The sequence below is a fragment of the Salvelinus alpinus genome, chromosome 25 (genome assembly GCF_045679555.1).
Source record: "Salvelinus alpinus chromosome 25, SLU_Salpinus.1, whole genome shotgun sequence".
In the NCBI taxonomy this organism is placed as follows: domain Eukaryota; kingdom Metazoa; phylum Chordata; class Actinopteri; order Salmoniformes; family Salmonidae; genus Salvelinus; species Salvelinus alpinus.
In genome coordinates this window covers 26,535,011-26,554,451 of record NC_092110.1, presented here as the reverse complement: position 1 = coordinate 26,554,451, position 19,441 = coordinate 26,535,011, and the positions used below count along the sequence as shown (strand labels likewise).

At 44.8% G+C, this 19,441-nt stretch overlaps 2 protein-coding genes across 7 annotated transcripts in view; one reads left to right on the top strand and one right to left on the bottom strand.

Moving 5' to 3' along the window:
• The first annotated feature begins 85 nt into the window (after positions 1–85).
• Positions 86–4,923, top strand: LOC139553740 (galectin-8-like). Its single transcript, XM_071366364.1, has 8 exons — positions 86–222; positions 584–672; positions 1,467–1,677; positions 1,890–2,009; positions 2,107–2,142; positions 2,254–2,342; positions 2,685–2,850; positions 2,999–4,923. Exons 1-8 carry the CDS (start codon positions 184–186, stop codon positions 3,146–3,148), a joined length of 900 nt encoding a protein of 299 aa, XP_071222465.1. The 5' UTR covers positions 86–183; the 3' UTR covers positions 3,149–4,923.
• Positions 4,924–7,241: 2,318 nt separating this feature from the next.
• The window catches only part of LOC139553739 (palmitoyltransferase ZDHHC14-like), a 99,332-nt gene continuing 87,132 nt past the window's right edge, over positions 7,242–19,441 (bottom strand). For 5 of the 6 annotated variants that reach the window (XM_071366361.1, XM_071366358.1, XM_071366362.1 and 2 more), the window contains exons 9-10: positions 14,349–14,451; positions 7,242–8,366 (exon numbers count right to left, since the gene is read on the bottom strand). In XM_071366361.1, the coding sequence (XP_071222462.1) occupies positions 7,932–8,366; positions 14,349–14,451 (538 nt within the window). In that variant the 3' untranslated portion in view covers positions 7,242–7,931. The remainder of the gene's footprint in view (positions 8,367–14,348; positions 14,452–19,441) is intronic. The other variant, XM_071366363.1, reaches the window with a different exon arrangement.

Genomic DNA, 19,441 nt, shown 5'->3' with positions numbered 1-19,441 from the left:
AGGCTGGATCACATGGTTACGCATAGTGTGTGACGTAGTAGGTTATTGGATAGAAGAGGAAGAGAAGATGTCTACTGCCATCCTAATATAACAGAAAATAAAAACATCGACCCAATTCATTCTACACATCATTTAGCGGTCTAGGCTACAACCACTGCATGGTATTGTTGCATAACGGTCTCAATGGCTGTGGCAAATGCGAAACAAACGGTCCTAAATCCGGTAAGAGGCTTTTTACTAGACTACCTCTAGTATACTCACATATTTACAGCGAGAATATCCCCCTTTCTCTACTAACGTTGTAGGAATAAAAACATAGTATACAGCATGCATGTTGTTGTCTTCAATAGGTCTATGTGCAGCTATGGCCTTTAACGTCTGTTGTTTTGCAGTCATTTCATTGTATAATTGTTGGGCCGAAAAGCTGTTGGCATGTTTAACGATTTTATAGTATCTGGTGTTTCAACAATGGGATGGAAGATATTGATAAATAATGCTAAAAGACACACACACAGCGAATATGATTTGATTGTTTGCCTAGATGGTTTGTCTTTTATTAAGCCCATCTGACCCCTCCATCCAGGTGATTCCATTCACTGGGGCCATACCTGGGGGCCTACACCCTGGGGAGATAGTCCTTATCCAGGGCACTGTTCACAATGATGCTGACAGGTATGTAATCATGTTAAATTGTTGTTTTTAACCCTAGCTTAATGTCCACATCTCAGTTAAGCCCTAAACCTATCTTAATGTCCACATCTCAGTTCAACCCTAACCCTAGCTTAATGTCCACATCTCAGTTCAACCCTAACCCTAGCTTCATGTCCACATCTCAGTTCAACCCTAACCCTAGCTTAATGTCCACATCTCAGTTCAACCCTAAACCTATCTTAATGTCCACATCTCAGTTCAACCCTAACCCTAGCTTAATGTCCACATCTCAGTTCAACCCTAACCCTAGCTTAATGTCCACATCTCAGTTAAGCCCTAAACCTATCTTAATGTCCACATCTCAGTTAAGCCCTAAACCTAGCTTAATGTCCACATCTCAGTTCAACCCTAACCCTAACTTAATGTCCACATCCCAGTTTAATCCTAACCCTCAACCAAACCTAACCCTAGCTTAATGTCCACATCTCAGTTCAAACCTAACCTCAACCACAAACCTAACCCTATCTTAATGTCCACATCCCGGTTCAACCCTAACCCTCAACCCTAGCTTCATATAAGAATATGCTTAACTAGAAATAATACGTTTAGGTAACAAACAAATACATCAGTTCAACCCACTCAAAAATAATACTTTTACCCAGCTAAAAAATTATGTTTAGCTAACAAAAAAATATAAGTTCAACAAAAAAAACTGTTTAGTGCGACTTAAGTCAGAGTCCCTGACTCAAGTCCCCACCTCAGCTTTAAGACATTTAGAAACTCTTCTCTAATACGTACCAATGTGGTAACTGCAGGTTCCAGATGGACCTGTCCTGTGGCACCAGCACTAAACCTCGTGCGGACATCGCCCTCCACTTCAACCCCCGTTTTAAGGGCTCCCCGTGCGTTGTTTGTAACTCTCTGGTGCAGGAGAGTTGGGGCAGGGAGGAGACCCTTCAGCAGCTGCCCTACAGACAGGGAGCAGCCTTCGAGACGATCATCCTGGTCCATGATGATGTCTTTAAGGCAAGTGGACCAAAGTCTGGGACTTACCTTGTTTACCGCAAGTAGTCTTCAATTAGGCTACATACAGGGAAAAACTCACTAACCTACATTTGCTTTCACATTCACTACTGTTAAGTCAAAAGAAGCTAGTATAGTCATGCAAAAGTCAAGCAAATACAGTGTAATGGATTTTTGTGATCCTGTATGAATGCTGTTCTCCTTTGTACCTGCAGGTGGCAGTAAATGGTTCTCATTTGTTTGAATACAAGCACAGAATCCCACTGGACAGGATTGACACATTTTCTATATCTGGGAAAGTCAAGGTGCGCGCCATTGGCTTCATACCAAACTCAGTAAGTACCCCCTCCAATACTCTTTTTATAGGTCAATAGAATACATAATGTTTTCAACTAGCTCTATAATGAATGTCTTCATTATTTTCTCCTGTAGGCAATATACTCAATCTCAGGTGAATCAGGTGACCTGGTGAGTTGTGTGTTATATTTTCCATAAAAGATATATCTATATTAGGCAACATGACCAATTGCATCAATATGTTAAGTGTATAGACATGGCCTATATCTTATGCATTTCCAGAGTCTCCCTTACAAAGGCAGTCTACTGAAAGGGGTGAGTCCAGGACAGCACATCACAATCAAGGGACAGGTCAGCATGTACCCACACAGGTAAGCAATAGGACACCACTGAGTATTTAAACTATGTTCCAAGAAAATTGACAGTGTATCTTTTGAGGGAGTGTATAAGGGCAGGATAGGGACTGCCCACTATTCATGACATCACAGGAGGCAGCTGAGGGGAGGACGGCTCATAAATGGCTGGAACGGAGCAAATGGAATAGCATCAAACACATGGAAACCATGTTTGATGTATTTGATACCATTCCACCAATTCGCTCCAGTCATTACCACGAGCCCGTCCTTCCCAGTTAAGGTGCCACCAACCTCCTGTGCATGACAATGTAGGTTATTCTACATCATTGTTTTTCTGATGAACCTCGTGTCTGGCAGCTTCACTGTGAACCTCCGCAACAACGGCAGTGAGAACATCGCTCTGCACCTGAACCCCCGGATGAAGTCGGCCATGTTCATCAGGAACTCCTACCTTAGTGAGTGCTGGGGACCAGAGGAGAGGGAGCTTCCCGTCTTCCCCTTCTCGCCTGGGGAGTACTTTGAGGTATGCTGCCTCTAACTATCAGTATTAAGTATTTTATTTTTCTTTGTTCAGATGGATGCTGTTTCTAAATGAGCGGTTCTCACATCATGTTACTTGTATTATTGGAACTCTTACTAGTCTTTTTCACTATAAGTACTCTCTGCCCCAGATGCTGATCCTCTGCCAGCCCCACCAGTTCAAGCTGGCGGTGAATGGCTCTCACCTGCTGGACTACAGGCACCGGGTGCAGGACCTGAGTACCATCAACCAGCTGGAGATCATGGGAGACCTGGAGCTGATGGACATCAAGCTGTGGTGACCCATGACAGAGGCAAGCTAGGCGCCGATGGGCTAAGCCCTATTCTGGACGACAGGCCCGTTCACAACTCCCCCACCCTGGGCAGTGAGCAGTGCTTGAGCCAGCTGGTGTTGGACTGGCCTGATTATGGGCTCCAATGTCTGAGCCATGAGGTTTACAGCTGAGGTAGCCTTGGATCTGTTCAAGTGGATCCACAGAATTTGACAGTCATACTTGTATGCACTATCTGGTGCAAGGGAGGCTGGTATATTGTGTAATGACAGGAGTATTATAGAAACAGCCTCATTTACACCTTGCGCTAACCTGTGGGTTTTGTGATCTGATCAATATGATCCAATCAAGGTTTGTTGCATCTACATAGTATTAACATGCATTTAACCATCCGCATTGTGACTGGATTTCCTAGTCCCTCCCTTACATTTGAAATAATTTATTTTAAGACAATTATTAATGCTTAATGCTACCTGTCAATGATTTAGAGGCTGATATGATGATTTAAATGGTTTGACCCTCCAGATCTGTTTACAATTGCTTGTCTGACTACCTCTGGAGGTGGTCAGGAAGATATGACCACAATGTCTTTTAATCCACTACACCCGTCTAAAAATGTGGGCACAATCAAGACAAAGGTCGCATGTTAGCACCAGGTATAAACTCATTGGAAGGCCATACAATTTACATTTACATTGACAGGGACCGTGATTTGGAAGAGCTCGACTAAAATATCTCTTGGAGCTGCACTATTTTTCATCATTCTAAAATTAAATACTTAACCCTAATCACTAAAATAATCAATTTTCATTCATCCATCTCAGGTCCAGTGCTGAAACAAATTATAGGATGGTTACAGGTGCTGCTTGACAACTCAGGAATATGAAAATCCTGAATATATTTAATGTTCTGTACCTGAGGGAACATGTGTGGCTTTTTATTTACCCTATGTAGGATTTGTTCTTCAAATATAATCCAATAGCTGGTTTTAAGATCATACATTAGAAAGGCAATATGGCCTGAAATGTTGTCACAAGGTCAAACTCTTTCATGTGAAATGGCCAAATCTAGTTGACTAAGCTCACCCACCATATGACCTAGGGCTGGCTTCAATCCGTGTATTCGAAGACCAGCATTATTGCTTGATTGAAATGTAAAGGCAACATTCGGAGGCTGCATTGGAAATTACCTTCGCATTTTAACGCGGCTCTTTCGCGATAGAGATTAAATCCAGCCCCTAGTCTATTGCACTTCAATCCAAGCACAACTACAATACAGGGTCAAACCAATTGCACTGGTTGGTGATGGTTCAATGAAAACAAGGGCTGGATTCAATCTGTATTGCGGAAGATCCGCTTTAAAATGTAAAGGTAATTTCCTATTGAGCTGACATGCAGCGTTTACCGTGAATGTAGTCAACGAACGCGAGAACAATGCCTTTAAATTTAAAATCGAGCTATAACGTGGATCGAATCCAGCCCTAAGTTTGTGCTAATCAATGTTATGTATGACTGCATGGCCACTCTTTTCTTGCTTGGCCAAAAATCCAGCGCTATAGCACGCTTAAAATGTAAAGGTAATTTCCGATTGAGCAGACATGTTAACCGTGAATGCAGTCTCCACAAACGTGGGAACATTGCAAGTTCTTTCAGTCAAGCATTTTCAGCCTTAATATTTATTTAATTCTGTTGATGTCATGTGTAGTGATTCCTTCTGCTGTAACCTACTGTATGTAATGTCTTAAATAGTTAATCTGCTTTTAAATAAATGTATGATGATTGGGATCATTTTCATTTTCTAATCCATCCAGCAGGTCCTCAATTACCTGTGATATCTATGCACATGTATCACCGCTACAGAGGTGCATTTCTCCTCTTCAACCAGCCAGATGGGGCTTTAAGTTAATCGGTACAAACAGCGGTCGACTGGCCCATTTTTCAAAATTAAAACATGCAGCGGAAAAGGCCTTACTATAAGCAGAGACATCGCTCCTTTCCCATCCAAAAGACGCCAGCTACGCAGGAAAATGTAATCAAGGTTTGAAATGATTGTTTTTGTCAAATACACTGCTCAAAAAAATAAAGGGAACACTTAAACAACACAATGTAACTCCAAGTCAATCACACTTCTGTGAAATCAAACTGTCCACTTAGGAAGCAACACTGATTGACAATAAATTTCACATGCTGTTGTGCAAATGGAATAGACAAAAGGTGGCAATTAGCAAGACACCCCCAATAAAGGAGTGGTTCTGCAGGTGGTGACCACAGACCGCTTCCTGGCTGATGTTTTGGTCACTTTTGAATGCTGGCGGTGCTTTCACTCTAGTGGTAGCATGAGACGGAGTCTACAACCCACACAAGTGGCTCAGGTAGTGCAGCTCATCCAGGATGGCACATCAATGCGAGCTGTGGCAAGAAGGTTTGCTGTGTCTGTCAGCGTAGTGTCCAGAGCATGGAGGCGCTACCAGGAGACAGGCCAGTACATCAGGAGACGTGGAGGAGGCCGTAGGAGGGCAACAACCCAGCAGCAAGACCGCTACCTCCGCCTTTGTGCAAGGAGGAGCAGGTGGAGCACTGCCAGAGCCCTGCAAAATGACCTCCAGCAGGCCACAAATGTGCATGTGTCTGCTCAAACGGTCAGAAACAGACTCCATGAGGGTGGTATATGAGGGCCCGACGTCCACAGGTGGGGGTTGTGCTTACAGCCCAACACCGTGCAGGACGATTGGCATTTGCCAGAGAACACCAAGATTGGCAAATTCGCCACTGTGCTCTTGTGCTCTTCACAGATGAAAGCAGGTTCACACTGAGCACATGTGACAGACGTGACAGAGTCTGGAGACGCCATGGAGAACGTTCTGCTGCCTGCAACATCCTCCAGCATGACCGGTTTGGCGGTGGGTCAGTCATGGTGTGGGGTGGCATTTCTTTAGGGGGCCGCACAGCCCTCCATGTGCTCGCCAGAGGTAGCCTGACTGCCATTAGGTACCGAGATGAGATCCTCAGACCCCTTGTGAGACCATATGCTGGTGCGGTTGGCCCTGGGTTCCTCCTAATGCAAGACAATGCTAGACCTCATGTGGCTGGAGTGTGTCAGCAGTTCCTGCAAGAGGAAGGCATTGATGCTATGGACTGGCCCGCCCGTTCCCCAGACCTGAATCCAATTGAGCACATCTGGGACATCATGTCTCGCTCCATCCAGCTTTAGTCCAGGTCTGGGAGGAGATCCCTCAGGAGACCATCCGCCACCTCATCAGGAGCATGCCCAGGCATTGTAGGGAGGTCATACAGGCACGTGGAGGCCACACACACTACTGAGCCTCATTTTGACTTGTTTTAAGGACATTACATCAAAGTTGGATCAGCTTGTAGTGTGGTTTTCCACTTTAATTTTGAGTGTGACTCCAAATCCAGACCTCCATGGGTTGATAAATTTGATTTCCATTGATCATTGTGTGATTTTGTTGTCAGCACATTCAACTATGTAAAGAAAAAAGTATTTAATAAGAATATTTCATTCATTCAGATCTAGGATGTGTTATTTTAGTGTTCCCTTTATTTTTTTGAGCAGTGTATATCTGTTTAGGCCTCTTAAGGTGAAATTATATTTGTATTATCTTCCGGCCCCCTGACCATCCGATCAAGGAGAAATTGGTGTAAGATGATGCTTTCCCGATGAGCAGTGGTTTCCTATGGAGTTTGCTACATAAAAACAGAATCCATGTGGCTTGAAGAAATGCAATTCCGTCTGAAGCCTAGCCCATACAAGTCTCTTCTTGACTGTCTCCTGGTGACAGGGGGCCCTTGTTTTCCACTCTCTCTCTGATGCTGTGGTTGGAGGTCCTGAGGCCTTAGACCCCTGATGAATGGACCATTACATGACCTTAGACCAGCCTAGAGCAGGACTCACCCTCAATACATCATGTAGAATCATTTTAAACTGTTGAATCGTTTGTTATTCTCATTTAGCTACACTTACCAAAGGCACTCGGCACAAGGCTACCATTAAATACCTACTGAAGGATGTGTGACGTCAGAGGTGATAACACATGACTTTCAACTGGTCACCTTGAGGTTTGGCTTCAACAGATAGAATCTAGTTCCTTAAAAATATGTGATTTTATTAATATATCTTGAGGAAAAGAAATTACCTTGGTATGGCACAATAATACAGAATCTTAACATGTAACTTAAAAAAACGTGAATTAAATGATATACAACATCAACTTGTTTGGTGATTGACTGTAAACCAGAATCAGATAGAAAGGCAAAGACACTGTCCATCAGATCAACAAGTAGGCCATAGTCCGTTGTACAAAAAAATAAATGGCAGACCCGTGATTCACGACAGAAATAAAGCAGCTTTTCTTTAACATGTTTAAGAATAACTCACAATGCCACCTCTTTCTACTTTAAATAGCTGACAAACAGCCAGACTGTACATACATCCACCCCTCCTTTCCTTTGTCTGTCCCCTCCCAGGACAGTGGACTACGCTTCAGTAGAAGAGAGGAGCACAAGTCCCCTGGGCCCTTCACCAGCAACAACCCCCGTATGATGCAGAGGTTTGGCAAGTCGTTGGCTTAGGAGGGAAGGTCCTAGTTCAATTCTGCTCTCAGTAGCCAAATAGTACCACAGTCTTTTAGAGAAGTCCTGTGATTTTAGAGGACGGAGAGGATATTGGTTACAGGCATTCAGGGTTGGGAAGACCCACTGTTTGGCACAGGTGTGGATGGAGGGCCTCGGGGGAGTGTTTTAGGGGATTGACAGATATTTGAGTGAACCCCCTGTCAGACAGAGCTGAGTTTGACCAGGCCTCTGACAGAGTCCTCATGTAGAGAGTCCTGGCTGGCTGGGTTGTAGAAGCCTTGAATGGTGTGGCTGTGTCCCAGGGGGCTGCCGCAGGGGAGCATGCCCGGTGGCGAGGGGGCTTCATCGGGCGTGAGGAAGTGGTGGTGGACCCCGTCCGTGTGGTGGTGGTGGAGCGCTTCGCTGTGGTCGTTCCGGAGGGGCAGCATGCCATTGTCACAGCTAAGGTTGGGGGTGGAGGTGGGGGGTGTAGGCTGGCCCCCTAGCGGCAGGGCTCCAGAGCAGGGACCGCCTAACGACGTCCTGCCTGGTAAAGAGGCCTCGTCTGTGAGGATGACCGGCTCACTCTGCATCAGGGGCGTGGCGGCAGCCTGCAAAACGAATTTGGTGCTCTGAATGCACTGGTCTTGAACACACTGAGACAGGAGAAATGGAGGGTAGGAAAGGAGAGAGAGAGTAGGGAGAGTAATAAGACATGTTGAGACGGAGGGAAATGTGGGGATAGAAGGAAGAGTGTAGTGAATGAATGAAGAGAGATGAGGTTAACATGAGTGTAGTGAAGAGATGAGAAAAAAGAGAAAATATATTGTTAGTAACCTTGTTAGAATGCACAGTAAACCACCAGAGAAAAACACTAGGGCTGATCCCATTTAGTCCATTGTCGATAGGCTGTTGGTTGACAGATTTCTTTAGTCGAGCAGTAGTAACAGAACTTTTCAGTCAGAAATGGCTGTAATTATGTTGCAGCTTCAACAACATGGACAGCGTGATAAACACTGTTGATTTTCTAAGGTGGTCGCTGCAGCAGGCAAGAGAGAGGCAACGGTTGGTAGTCAACAGGCACTCGCTCTGAGCCCGGCACAATCAAATCAACTGCGGTCGGACTCACTCCAGAGTCACTAGAGTGAATCCAGAAGGCCACGGCCAAGGTTCCCCAGCTATATTGTTGAATATAACACCAGTAAATCGTCTTCAAGTGATTTTAATTTTGGAAATCTGTTAAAGTATTCCCACGCATAATAGAGAGATCATATACAAATGTAAGCAAGGTCTGAAATTATGTTTTTGTCAAATATTATATCTGTTTGGGCTTGTGGTATTTTGCAGTCTAACGGGCCCATCTATATATGGAAAATACACGTTAAAACATTTAGACCAATCGATTGGTCGAAAGAACAGACGACTCTCGGTCGACCAAGATTTTTGTTGTTGTCGGGACAGCCCTAAAATGCACAGTATTCAATGTGACTCAAATGCATAGTGAAGTCTATACATGGAGTTGAAACAGCGTTAAGTCAGATAATGATTTAGTTCTGTATCTCTGTAACCTAAATAGTGTCCATGTAAATCAAACATCTAAATGGACTGGGAATGAGCCAGCAGTGCACTGTTTTAGCCTTTGAACTAAATGAGCCTATTTAATAATAAGCTAAGGACTCCCTTTGCAACTGGATCCGGGACTTCCTGACGGGCCGCCCCCCAGGTGGTAAGGGAAGGCAACAAAACACATCTGCCACAGTAATCCTCAACACGGGGGCCCCTCAGGGGTGCGTGCTTAGTCCCCTCCTGTACTCCCTGTTCACCCACGACTGCGTGGCCAAGCAACGCCAACACCATCATTAAGTTTGCCAACAACAGTGGCAGGCCTGAACACCGACAACAATGAGACAGCCTATAGGGAGGTCAGAGACCTGGCAGTGTGGTGCCAGCACAACAACCTCTCCCTCAACATGAGCAAGACAAAAAGGAGCTGATCGTGGACTACAGGAAAAGGAGGGCTGAACATCGCGAAACTGGAGGCAGGCAGAGTGCACTCAGACAGACAGACACAGAGAGAGAGACATTTTGATTGGAAAGTGATAGAAGGTAATATGTCCCTCACATCTTAATCATCTGTCTGACTAAGCATAAATTAGGTTAAGAGTGTTTGTTTTAAAATAACAAGTTTCTCTTATCACTTTCATATCAGTCAGTCAATCTCCTATGATCTTGGCTTCTTTTAGTCACTCAGACAACTTAACTCCTGGAATGAAACTGTTTTGCTAGCCAGTACAGTAGCTAGATAGTAGTTCTGCCCCTAGAAGCCTGAAATGAGAGGCTATTCTCACATGGCAGGCTCATAGTCTCTCCTTTGAGGCATAGCTACTGAAGGAGACACGTTTCAGCCAGTAGGCATCATCTGTACAGGAGGCAGAGATCTGAGCGCTCACTGACAGAGCCCCTACTGTCTCCAATACTGTCTGTCTGCTGGTATCAGCCAGGCCTGGAGACAGACACTTTTCAAAGAGCATTATACACAGGGATCAGAACATTAACAGCCAGGGCACCGGCCCCATAGCTCCAGAAATAGACTTGATGTTGAGAGGATTGATTCATCTGAGTCCAATCCCACCCCACAAGACAAACAGACGTTGGGAGAGAAAAGAGACGCTGGTATCTACAGTACATGAACCTATTGGAAAACCATGGATACTGTTAGCTAAGAAAGCATCACACTGTATTTGCTTCTTGGACCAACAAGAGCAAGGTCCATTTGGAGAGATCCTCTAACACGGGCTATCTTTCATCATGATTAGTTTAGCCCCAATGTCAGCTAGTCAAGATCGAAAGCTTCTCTTTGACAAATGCGCTCCAAAATCCCATCACGTCTCCAAATCTAATAATAAGGGCCAGCTTTGGCAAAGTTGCACTCCTTAGGTTACTTTATAAATGCTTTTCAAATGTTTTAGCTCCATACTGTCCTTTGGAAAAATAGGCATTATTTACTAATGAGCTTTGACTATAATTCCTTTATAGGCTGGAGAGGGTGAGTTGCTGGTTGGGTCTGGGACTGGGACTGCTGCCCCCTGTTCTGCCCAGGGGGGTGAAGAGACAACTATTTTCCAAAGCACTGGCTGTCATTACCCATGTTGGCGTGCTGCTCTGTGCAAGGAGCCTGCGAAGTAGTGAAGTTGAGTTCTGATAAGTTTAGCCCTGGTCATAAACCGGCCATCAGCCCAACAAACTACAGGAAGAGCAGCTGGCACAGAGCTAGGGAACAAAACCCTGTCTGCTCTTGATCTGCCTGCCTGGCTGGCTGACTGCATGGCAATCTGCCTGCCTGGCTGGCTGACTGACTGCGTAACGATCTACCTGCCTGCCTGCCTGGCTGACTGCATGACGATCTGCCTGCCTGCCTGACTGACTGCATGACGATCTGCCTGCCTGGCTGGCTGACTGACTGCATAATGATCTGCCTGCCTGGCTGGCTGACTGACTGCATAATGATCTGCCTGCCTGGCTGGCTGACTGACTGCATGACGATCTGCCTGCCTGGCTGGCTGACTGACTGCATGACGATCTGCCTGCCTGGCTGGCTGACTGACTGCATAATGATCTGCCTGGCTGACTGCATGACGATCTGCCTGCCTGGCTGGCTGACTGCATGATGATCTGATGCACATTCAAATGATGACAGCTGTCTAAACATTGGTTCATTCTAGGGTTGTTCAAGCTAGATTATTAGATAGATAGATGAGAAGAAGCATTCTATTAGTCATTCGTCTAATGAATTAACAAATCACACGTCAAGTAGACACCACAGAGATACTGAGAGTCTAAAATGAGTTGTGTGGATCATCATCCAGTACTCAAGTTGAAACAGGAGTCCATCAAATTCCGGAGTCTACATGTGTCCCGCTCTGCCGTCTAAAAATAGCTGCCAGCTACAACAGAAAATGACAAAAAACATTTAAAAAATGAGAAAGATGTGCTGGTAAGAAATCGAGAGAAAATGGACAGAGAGACAAAGAACAAAGCTGATTGTGTTTTAACTAGAGGCCATGGCCACTGTTCTAGATGTCACGTCGCCCACACATACTGTTCTTCCACGGTTCTCTCTGTCACTTCCTGACTGGGGCCTAATGTGACGGATGGTGTAATGACATGACGGCATCCTTGTAATCTGTTGCCATGGTGACACAGCTTCTCTAGATCAGCCTACAATGGCTTTACAAAACAGATACATGGAAAAACAGCAATAATCCACTGTACAGTACTGGCTACTCCACACTTGACGATTATTAGTTACCAATTTGCCTTTCGTACATTGACAGACTGCCTTTCACTATTACAAATCAAAGTTTATTGGTCACGTACACAGTTTAGCAGATGTTATAATAGCGGGAGCAGTGTAATGCTTGTGTTACTAGCTCAGTGCAGTAACGAATCCAATTAAGAACCCAAATAACTCCATCAGTAATCCAAATGCACTCTATGCATATATACACCAAAAAGTTCAAGTAAGAATGATATGTACAGCAGTATATATTACAGTGAGCTCTGTCACGAATCCAGTATATAAATGCTGTGTGTTTAACGTGTAACAGTAATGCAATGTAGAGTAGTAGATATATTACAATGAGCGATGTTGAGAATACAGTATATGAATACACAGTGTGAAAAACTGTATAAAAGAAACATGAAGTATCCATTGTTTATTGTCTCTATATACATGGGACAGCAGAGTTGGCTGTGTGTGAGTGTGTTTGTGAGTACAGGAGTCTTGAGTGTGTATGAGGTGTGTGTTCTGTCTCGTACTACAGGACACGGTGTGATGGCTGTTCAACAGTCTGATGGCCCGGAGACAGAAGCTGTTTTTCAGTCTTTCTGGATTTACACGACGACCAGCTATGATTCAACGGTGCTATATTTCAATGGAAATTCCTCTTGTTTAGTCAAACACATGCCACATTCTCTTAAGTTGGTGACTAAATATAGATTTCGTTAGTGGCGACATTTCAAATGGTTCCCTGTGAAAAGTAATAAATGTAGTATGTTACTCCTAACAATAACAACTGGTCCTAACAGACTATTTCTACATGTGATAAAGCGATGGAATGCCAAGCCCGTCTCCCAGCCAGCACAACCAGTTCCAGATGGCCATGACCCATTCAATAAGACCAGAGCTACCATCCAGGACACTGGATTATTCTAACAGCCTATTGGATTCAAGTTCACAGGAGTGTAACGAGTAGTGACCGTTCATTAGAATGTAGGAGAAGGGAAACAACGGCTTGTTCACTAAGGGCCACCAGAAGCCATCCTCTTTCTTCCATTCCCTGCAGGACTGGTGGGGTGAGGTTGACATTTACAGTTCCTCTCCCTTTGTTCTGAAACACTCCAACACCAATTACACTGTCTGCTGACAGTGCCTTGTTGAAGTCAGACTCACTCCACCTGGGTACTGTAGGACCCTTCGCTCTACAACACCATTTATTCTCATTTCCTCTCCCTATGTCTGTTATTGTCTGTCATCCCTTTCTTGCCATCTATCTGTTTTTGCCATGCCAAAACCTCCCAGCACAAGAGTTAGATTGTCCAGTCAGTCTGCATGATAAGCTTGTGGGAAGCAGAGGGGGAGAGAGTGTGCATTGCACATGAGCACAACACACGTCCCTCCCTAGGGATGTCAGAGAGGGGGAGAGTGTGATGAGGGGGGGAGCCAAGGAGTCACACAGCACGAGCACTGTCCATAATGACATTGCCTGTCGCTCGCACACGCACGCACTGACCTATTTCCCAGCCATAATGCCAGATCACTGAGCATCATGGGTAAAATCTGTGTGAATATTAACAGAAACAATCACCTATTTGGAATCCCAGCAGTTGATTTGTTCCGATCTGTTGACCAGATATGGAAATAAGATTGGCAAAATAGATTTGGATTGAGAGGAGCTGGAGGGAAAGAGTGAGAGAGGTGAGATCAACAGCCTTGTCAGTTGGCTTGCTAGCGTGGGATGAGGGGAGCCGTGGTATTTATTCATCAATCCTAACTGAGGAGGGAGGGAGGGAGGCTCTAACGCTACTCTGCCCTTGACTCCCATCGCGTGGAAACAGGGCCCTGGTTCAACTCTAAACTAATTACCAATGCTGCTGCTGATTGCAATAATACACCATGATGCCGCTGGTCATCATAATTCCCGGGAGATTGATTGGGATGGTTTATCTATCTAGATGGCAAGGCGGACAGTAGAGCCATCGTTTACAGATAAAAAACAAGCAGGATATAAGACAACAGCTGGACAATCAGGCTACTATGAGAGCTGAAGAAGCTGGCACTGCCATGCAATCAGGGCCTGGCACAGCAACAGCTGCCATTCCCTTTCCTGGGTTTTCCAGGTTGAGTCAGCCAATGATGGGTCACTGTGCGGCCACCCTCCATTCAAGGCCCGGAATGGCTGAATCAATGATATCACTGTTCACCATGCTTGACCTTTTATAAGGAACCTATAGCTAACTAATCTTCAAGAGGCCAGGTGATATTTGCTAAGCCATATTAAGATGGCAAGGGTGTGGTTTGGTTTGCACTGACGGCCATAAGTAGGTTTGGAAAAGACACAGAGTGGAGAATGGCTCACCATGTGGCCCTGTGATTGGGTGGATCCATACATGGTGATGCCATTGGTTGGCGGGGTGGGCAGTGGCGTGTCTGATTGGACAAAGCCTCTTCTGTCGATGAGACTGAGGAGAGAAAGAGAGAAATATCTGAGAAAACCATTCAATGATATCATATTCTAGATCCCTTCCTTGACAAGTGAATAAGGCAAGTCCCAAGTCTATTTCAATACCGTACTTTGAGGCAAGGCTGACACTGTACATTTATTTTGCATTTGTGAATGAAATGCTTTACTTTCTTTGAATACTCTAATTTTAATCGTTGGCAGATATCCTTACACAATGTAAATCGATGTTAAGACGATACAGAATGCAGATTAAATTAGATGACTTTCTGAGAGTTAATACTGTGAAAGAATAAGAGGGCCAGAAGAAGCACACAGAGAAACCCACTAAAGGAGCGTTGTATTTAATGTTTCACTCTGTATGCAGGCTCTCCTCTTAGTATTCAGTCAATGAGGTCATACAACGATCAGTGGAGTGAATCATTATCTCTGTTCTATCATTACCATTGTTGGGCTGACACATGGCTGATTAGACAGGAACCTGCTGAGGTTAAGCAACATGATTGTCTTATAGTGTGTGTGTCTTTTGTGTGTGTGTGTGTGTGTGTGAGCGCGTATGTGTGTCTAAGGATGCATGTGTGTCTGTATAAAGGGGGTGTGTGAGTATGTGTAAGTGCATAGTCATGGGCTAACCATGTGAAGCAACATCCATTCATCACCATGGATGGGCTGTGTGTTGATATGAAACAGTGACACAGGTCAGCTCTAACGGAATGTGTGCACGTGCAGGGTAATCAGTAACAGAGAGCCTGTTGACTCAGAGCTAGCTAGTCTCTTACAGGAATTCACCAGACAGGCAGGCGGAGGTGGACTTGTGAAAACTGAAGACATATAGAATGTACACACACACATACACAGCTGCCCCCTCCCTTCTTGCCCACCACCTGCCCAGTGAGTACTGTCCCTTGCCACCCAGTAGAGTTATTACCAGTGAGTAATGATGTGGGCAGTGGAGGCTGGGTTGGGACTGTTACACAGAGTGCAGCCAAACACACTGAAAGGCCCAATTTCTCTCCCCTGTTTATTCCCCGGTTCCCCCTGGCCCTGTACGTGTGTTTTACCTCGAAGAGACTGTCTTGCCTCACTGTTAATAACATGCTACTGATGCACTGTAGCATGCCTTTACACATGTCCTAAATGGCACCCTATTCACTAAAGAGCCCTATAAGCCCTGGTCAAAAGTAGTGCACTACAGTACATAGGGAATAGGGTGCTATTTGGGACTGAGCTTAGAGTTAAACCACAGAAGAGGTGCTGCGTCTCCAGTTGTCTCGTCAGCGAGGGAAAACCTGGGCTGTAAAGATAAGATAGCCTCTATCTAGGCTGAGTGAGTGTGAAGAACCAGAGCTTTCACCACAGAGAGTGTGTGTAGAACGTGAGGGGAGGCACGTAGGGTGTTGGGAGAGAGACAGGAGACCATAGGTCGTAACAGTCCTGGAACCGTAAAAGCCTTGGTTTCATGCATGTTAACATCAGAAGCCTCCTCCCTAAATGTGTTTTATTCACTGCTTTAGCACACTCCGCCAACCCTGATGTCATAGCCGTGTCTGAATCCTGGCTTAGGAAGGCCACCAAGAATTCTGAAATTTCCATCCCTAACTACAACATTTCCGTCAAGATAGAACTGCCAAAGGGGGCGGAGTTGCAATCTACTGCAGAGATAGCCTGCAGAGTTCTCTCATACTATCCAGGTCTGTACCCAAACAGTTCGAGCTTCTACTTTTAAAAATCCACCTTTCCAGAAATAAGGCTCTCACTGTTGCCGCTTTTTATAGACCCCCCTCAGCTGTGCCCTGGACACCATATGTGAATTGATTGCCCCCCATCTATCTTCAGAGTGTGTACTGTTAGGTAACCTAAACTGGGATATGCTTAGCACCCCGGCCGTCCTACAATCTAAGCTAGATGCCCTCAATCTCACACAAATTATCAAGGAACCTACCAGGTACAACCCTAAATCTGTAAACATGGGCACCCTCATAGATATCATCCTGACCAACTTGCCCTCCAAATACACCTCTGCTATCTTCAACCAGGATCTCAGTGATCACTGCCTCATTGCCTTCATCCGGAATGGGCCCGCGGTCAAACGACCACCCCTCATCACTGTTGTCATGACGTTGCCTGTTTAGGTACATAAAGCCCATCCCCCACTCCCTGCCACTCCCTGCCTCCCCCTTTCCTCCTTCAACCCATGCTGTGGTCACAGAGAGACGTCGTAAATTCCTGAGAATCTCCTCATGGCCAAACAGTATTAGAGCGAGGGTAAACTTTCAGGACAAAGGGTTTTCTTCCACCTCACAGAACTTGAGGTACGAACAGATTTCATGTTCCGGAAAAAGTATAAAAGATCGGTGAAGATTCCAGCTATTAACATGTCCGTTTGTCACAACTCGGGAAACTCATGGGAGACTGTGTGGCTACATTACCATACCGCTGTTTATATAATAACCTCAGATATGAGGTTTACATCTAATTGTTGTCTAAAATGAATGAGTGAGTATGATACTGTTTGTATAATTGTGTAATATGATTTTGGACTGTTTTAATGAAGAAAAATACAAATCGCTTTTGATTTGAACTAAATCCGAGGACCCGCCCCTGAGCCCAGTTGGGTCAGACATCCTGGGACAGCCCCTTTCGGCAATTCCTAATAAAAACCCAACTCTGAGAAATTATCACTAGACCATGTTTTTTCTCCATTAGGAGGAGACAAAGGTTGTGGACAATTGCTGAATCTTTAACCATACCACGTGGTTAAACTCTTAGATGAATAAGAACAAGTCTTTGATATTGACTACTAGTCTGCAGCTAGAAATTCGGTATCATTGAACGTGAAGAACGACAACCGCCGAAACATCCATTCTATAAAGAATGTCACTCCGAACTATCCACAATAACCAAGACAGAGACAGACGAAACTCTCCAACAGAAACTAACTTTTCTCCAGCGATCAAGACGACACACTGAGCGTATATATATATTGATTGCAATTGTTCCCGAATGAGTGAGCGTTCATGTGTAAAGGATTAGCATGTCAATTGTTATAATTATGAACTCTGTAGTGACTTCTTAGTCGACCCCCAATTTTCCCTTTGTCTAACAAGCCGCCATGCCGGTTCAGCCCACTAGGGCATATTTCTCCTATCATTTCATGTAACCATTTTAAGTTTGTTTGTTTGTTTATGCATTTCTGTGAATTACTTAGTTAGTAATAAATAAATGATTTAAGACAATTGATGTATGGATGACTCGTAGTGAGGGCTGGGTTCGTGCAGATGGCCAACAACGTGAGGTAAAAATAAATAAATCATTAATCAGAAGACTATTGATCAGATATGAAAATATCTGAAAGGTTATATTGGGAAATTATAACTTTGTAATCTGAATACTTCCCTGGTGCCCCAACTTCCTAGTTAATTAGTTACGTTATTATTTAGTTGATCGCGTAATACATAGAATCTTTGATAAAAACTATAAGTCTTCAATTTAATGACAGTAAAGACACAACACTGTCAAACGCTCCTTAAAATACTTCAGCAAGCAGTCCTTTCTAATCGACCCGTCCCGGGTATCCTGGAAGGATATTGACCTCATCCCGTCAGTAGAGGATGCCTGGTTGTTCTTTAAAAGTGCTTTCCTCACCATCTTAAATAAGCATGCCTCATTCAAAAAATGTAGAACTAAGAACAGATATAGCCCTTGGTTACCTCCAGACTTGACTGCCCTTGACCAGCACAAAAACATCCTGTGGCGTACTGCATTAGCATCAAAAAGCCCCAGTGATATGCAACTTTTCAGGGAAGTCAGGAACCAATATACACAGTCAGTTACGAAAGCTAAGGCTAGCTTTTTCAAACAGAAATTTGCATCCTGTAGCACTAATTCTTATAAGTTTTGGGGCACTGTAAAGTCCATGGAGAAGAGAGCACCTCCTCCCAGCTGCCCACTGCACTGAGGCTAGGAAACACTGTCACCACCGATAAATCTACGATAATCGAGAATTTCAATAAGCACTTTTCTACGGCCGGCCATGCTTTCCACCTGGCCACCCCTGACCTGGCCAACAGCTCTGCCCCCCCCCCCCCTGATGTTCCGAAAGAGATGCAAAATCTGGATCCCTACAAATCAGCTGGGCTAGACAATCTGGACCCTCTCTTTCTTATCCCCTATTACTAGCCTGTTCAACCTCTCTTTCGTATCGTCTGAGATCCCTAAAGATTGGAATGCTGCCGCGGTCATCCCCCTCTTCAAAAGGGGAGACACTCTAGACCCAAACTGTTATAGACCTATATCCATCCTGCCCTGCCTTTCTAAAGTCTTCAAAAGCCAAGTTAACAAACAGATCACTGACCATTTCGAATTCCACTGTACCTTCTCCACTATGCAATCTGGTTTCCGAGCTGGTTATGGGTGCACCTCAGCCACGCTCAAGGTCCTAAACGATATCAGAACCGCCATAGATAAAAGACAGTACTGTGCAGCCGTTTTCATCGACCTGGCCAAGGCTTTCGACTCTGTCAATCACCGCATTCTTATCGGCAGACTCAATAGCCTTGATTTCTCAAATGACTGCCTCACCTGATTCACCAACTACTTCTCAGATAGAATTCAGTGTGTCAAATCGGAGGGCCTGTTGACCGGACCTCTGGCAGTCTCTATGGGGGTGCCACAGGGTTCAATTCCCGGGCCGACTCTTTTCTCTGTATATATCAATGATGTCACTCTTGCTGCTGGTGATTCCCTGATCCACATCTACGCAGACGACACCATTCTGTATACATCTGGCCCTTCCTTGGACACTGTTAACAAACCTCCAGACGAGCTTCAATGCCATACAACACTCCTTCCGTGGCCTCCAATTGCTCTTAAATGCTAGTAAAACTAAATGCATGCTCTTTAACCGATTGCTGCCCGCCCGCCTAGCATCACTACACTGGACGGTTCTGACTTAGAATATGTGGACAATTACAAATATCTAGGTGTCTGGT

Bases quoted from the DNA above. Each gene is read 5' to 3' on its own strand.
- LOC139553740 (XM_071366364.1), top strand. From the start codon at position 184: ATGGCTGTGGCAAATGCGAAACAAACGGTCCTAAATCCG. The intron at 2,010-2,106 runs GTAAGTACCCCC...TTTCTCCTGTAG, and splicing joins TTGGCTTCATACCAAACTCA to GCAATATACTCAATCTCAGG. The intron at 2,343-2,684 runs GTAAGCAATAGG...CGTGTCTGGCAG, and splicing joins GTCAGCATGTACCCACACAG to CTTCACTGTGAACCTCCGCA.